Here is a 3,480-nt window from a genome sequence, read left to right as displayed (position 1 = left end):
TCGGTGCCAGACGATCTAGCTTATAAATATTTCTATTGAATTTCGCGAGTTATCTTGCATTTTTAAAGTGACATCTAAACTGTAAAATCAGGACCTCGGATTTCTAAGAAAGGGGGTCATGTCTTTTTCAAGCCCCACAAAAGACATTTGGTGAAATCTCGCGAGGTCTCGTGATTTTACGAGACAGGCGTTTCCCAAATGCCAATCTCAAAAAATAATTACGTCATAAATAGAGCTGTTTCCTCTGACCTGTCTATTTTTTCACTGATTCATCCAAATAACTTTCAGTACATCATTTCTCTGGCAGTTTGGCGAACACCGCGTGTAGTTTTAATGTTGAATTGTAGCCTCTACCAGGATTCGGGAAGCGGTTGGAAAGAGTAGAAACTGGCCAAATAGACAAAATATGCCAGACTAGTTGGTCTGTGCTTAGAGTTTGCGACGAAGTATTCTCTTACTGTCTTAGCGCGGACCAACTCCAATGGCATAAGTTCTGTCTATTTTTTTTCTTCCTAACCGATCTAACCGTTCTAACCCGAATCCTGGTAGAGACTAGATGAAACATACAACTTGCTTGCCTTCGACCAAAGCTTAGAATAGAAAACCTCCCACCCCGTCGCGAATCTTTAGCGGACGCGTGAGTTGTCAACCATGTGACGTGTGAAGTCAGACAGTAATCCATTTACTTTTGTCGCTTCGGTGGATTCATTTTTATATCTTTTGGCGAATCTTGAATATGCCGACACCTTGCCATGTGACTCTCTTTTTCCAGGTTCGAGACAAGCAGCATGTTTTTACTTTTTATATAAACGACCTGGACCTTCCTGTATTATTCATGATCCAGTCTTTCCATGTTTGTTGCACTGAACTTCATCTTTACATCATGACCCTTACTAAAGAATTCTTAATAGGAAGTAAGAGACAATCATATATAATTAAGTAATACCAATATTTATTATATACATCGGAATAGAAAAATACATCTTTCTTTGAATATAACCAAACACAGGCCACAGCACAACGATGTCGCAGACATTCCTGTTGAAAACTTGTATATGGTAATTGTCCTTTCGTCGAAGGACATGAAAATCAAACAAGTTAAAACTACGTGGGACACTCGGTATAGAGAAAGTTATTGTCCAAAATATGTTGGCTATGTCATGACTCATAAGAAAATCGCTATTATATATACATTTTCTCCAGTTATAAACATTCAGATAACTGAGGAGGTTTGAGGATAAACATGTCAATGCACGCCTACGTTGAGAAGTCCTGGGTTGTGTCTCAGCGGTTCCTGGGGTGAGTTAGGTGCCCCGCAGCCGGGCGGCTGGTGAGTGGGGTCCCCCCAGGTGTGGCAGGGCTGACCGCGGTATCCTGAGGGCAGCATCTGGCCGGGTACGGCGTGTGTCGGGGGTACAGGTGCAGATGGGTGGTGCAGAGAAGACACGGGGACCGTGTAAGGGTGATAACCCTGTCCGTAGTGATGTTGTACGGGTCCAGCGGGATGGACGACTGGCGTAGGCGGGAGACCGTGACCGCTGTGCCCGAGCATGTTGGGGGTGAGTCCCGCCAGGGTGACGCCCAGGGACGGGAAGAACGCCAGGTGCGGGTGGTGGTGGGGGCCGTACATGCCGAACCGCCGCGCCTCGCTCTCCGCGTCCTGGACCTGCCGCTTCCACTTCATCCGCCGGTTCTGGAACCACGTCTTCACCTGCGGAGGACAAACATCAATGTTTACAAGCTTGCAATTCCTTCAAATTGATTTGCTCAACCTTTCCACCAATCGAATGCGTTGTTCATCTACCAAGGAGGCTTGATGCATCTTCATGTACTAAACACACTACTAGTGTATAACTGTTGGGTATATACTAGTATCCTTCAAATTGATTGGATTAACCTTTCCACCAATAAAATGCCGCGTTGTACAGCTAGCATTTGAAACGACATGGTGACCAAACATCTACCAAGGAAGTTCGATGCACCTTGACTTACTTTTGGTTTTTCTGTTGCTAATAATAACTGCGAGCGCCACTACCGCAGTATGGATGCACCTACCAAACACACTACTAGAATGTAACTGTTTTGTATGTTTCGTATCCTTACACAAATGCCTCTAGATTGATTAAAAACGACGGTATCTTCTAGAACGGTTGGACCGTATACGTACCTGTGCGTCCGTGAGGTCCAGTGCGTGGGCCAGCTCCTCTCTGTCCGAGGCAGACAGGTACTTCTGCGTGCTGAACCGTTTCTCCAGCTCGTGCACCTGGTGGTTGGAGAACGCCGTGCGCAGCTTCTTGCTCTCCCGCGAGGGAACGCGCTCGGGGCCCGGGGAGTCTCCGTCCGGGGTGTGGGGGGAGTATCGCTCTGAAAATCAATGGAACCAATAATTTTTAAAAAGTGCGGAGCAGAACAGATAAAAAGAAATACAAAATGGGCGATGGGCCAAAATTAATCTAGAAATTAAAAAATGACAAAATCGAAAACGTCCAAAACAAGCCTAGCATCTGGCGAGTAGAGTATGTGAGGAAAGAAGTACATCGGTGGTTCATACCGTTCTCAACATCGCTGGTGTTGTCTCCGTCCGACGTCTGTTCTGACGTGGAGTCTGCGGGAACTGCGCGACACCCGGCCTGCTCTGTCTGCCGAGAGTCGGGGGAGATGCTCGGGGAACTGGCCTTCGCAGCCGTCACTTTGGTAGGGACCACGCCAGAAGTTGGCTTCTTCATTGCCCGAGCCTATATAAAGGATAAAGAAACACACGTTGAAATTGATCAAATGTTACTTACGACGAAGTCGCATGTATTTTAATGCCGTATGATTTTCTATCACTGTGACAGACAGAACCAACCGCCAACAACGATTTTAACAGTCTTTTGCAGCACACACGAATGACTGTCCCAAATACAGTTTGCGATCGTATATTTATTTACTGTTGTACGGCGTTCGTGACCGGACGCTTACGACGATAGCCAGCATATACAGATGACGAAAGCAGAGAGGCTTAAAACAAATAAGGCAAGTTACTTTTTTTCCTTTTCCATCCTTATATAAGAACACTTTCAAACAAGTTGCGACGTTGGCTTACCCTATGATAGTAGGACGGTTGTGTCGGCTGTGGCAAGACGGGGACGTGGCGCCGCACCTGAACCGGCGAGCTGGAGGAGGTTATCCGGGCCACCTCGCTGTCACACGCCGTGTCCTCCTTCTCCTGGACCCGGCTACTCTGAGCCAGCCTCTCGATAGAGAAGATGTGATTCCCTGCCATCTAGGCTCTATGCCGTACCTCCTAGAACTTTGGTAAAAGAAATTCTAGCGAGATGAGACCAACAAGAGCTGCGTCTAGTCCGACGTCCAAGTGCCTGAATGAAACCTGGCAGCTATACGAGTGGGTTTTAGAAGTTGACTAATTGTTTTATCACGTAAATTCGAAATGAATTGTTGTTCAAAAGAAGGCGGACTGCCTTTTTTCTCTTGAAAACC

The 3,480-nt window shown here is 46.5% G+C and overlaps 1 protein-coding gene across 1 annotated transcript; it reads right to left on the bottom strand.

Moving 5' to 3' along the window:
* Positions 1–985: 985 nt before the first annotated feature.
* On the bottom strand, positions 986–3,426 carry LOC109486789 (homeobox protein vent1-like). The gene is made up of 4 exons (XM_019790679.1): positions 3,086–3,426; positions 2,552–2,735; positions 2,168–2,364; positions 986–1,711 (listed from the first exon to the last, which is right to left on the bottom strand). The coding sequence occupies exons 1-4, from the start codon at positions 3,263–3,265 to the stop codon at positions 1,247–1,249; spliced, it is 1,026 nt and encodes a 341-aa protein (XP_019646238.1). The 5' UTR covers positions 3,266–3,426; the 3' UTR covers positions 986–1,246.
* Between the last annotated feature and the right edge of the window lie 54 nt (positions 3,427–3,480).

Source organism: Branchiostoma belcheri, unplaced genomic scaffold (assembly GCF_001625305.1).
Source record: "Branchiostoma belcheri isolate BF01 breed outbred unplaced genomic scaffold, Haploidv18h27 scaffold83, whole genome shotgun sequence".
NCBI lineage: Eukaryota > Metazoa > Chordata > Leptocardii > Amphioxiformes > Branchiostomatidae > Branchiostoma > Branchiostoma belcheri.
Note: the sequence above shows the minus strand (reverse complement) of the source record. Positions and strands in the feature narration are given on the sequence as shown.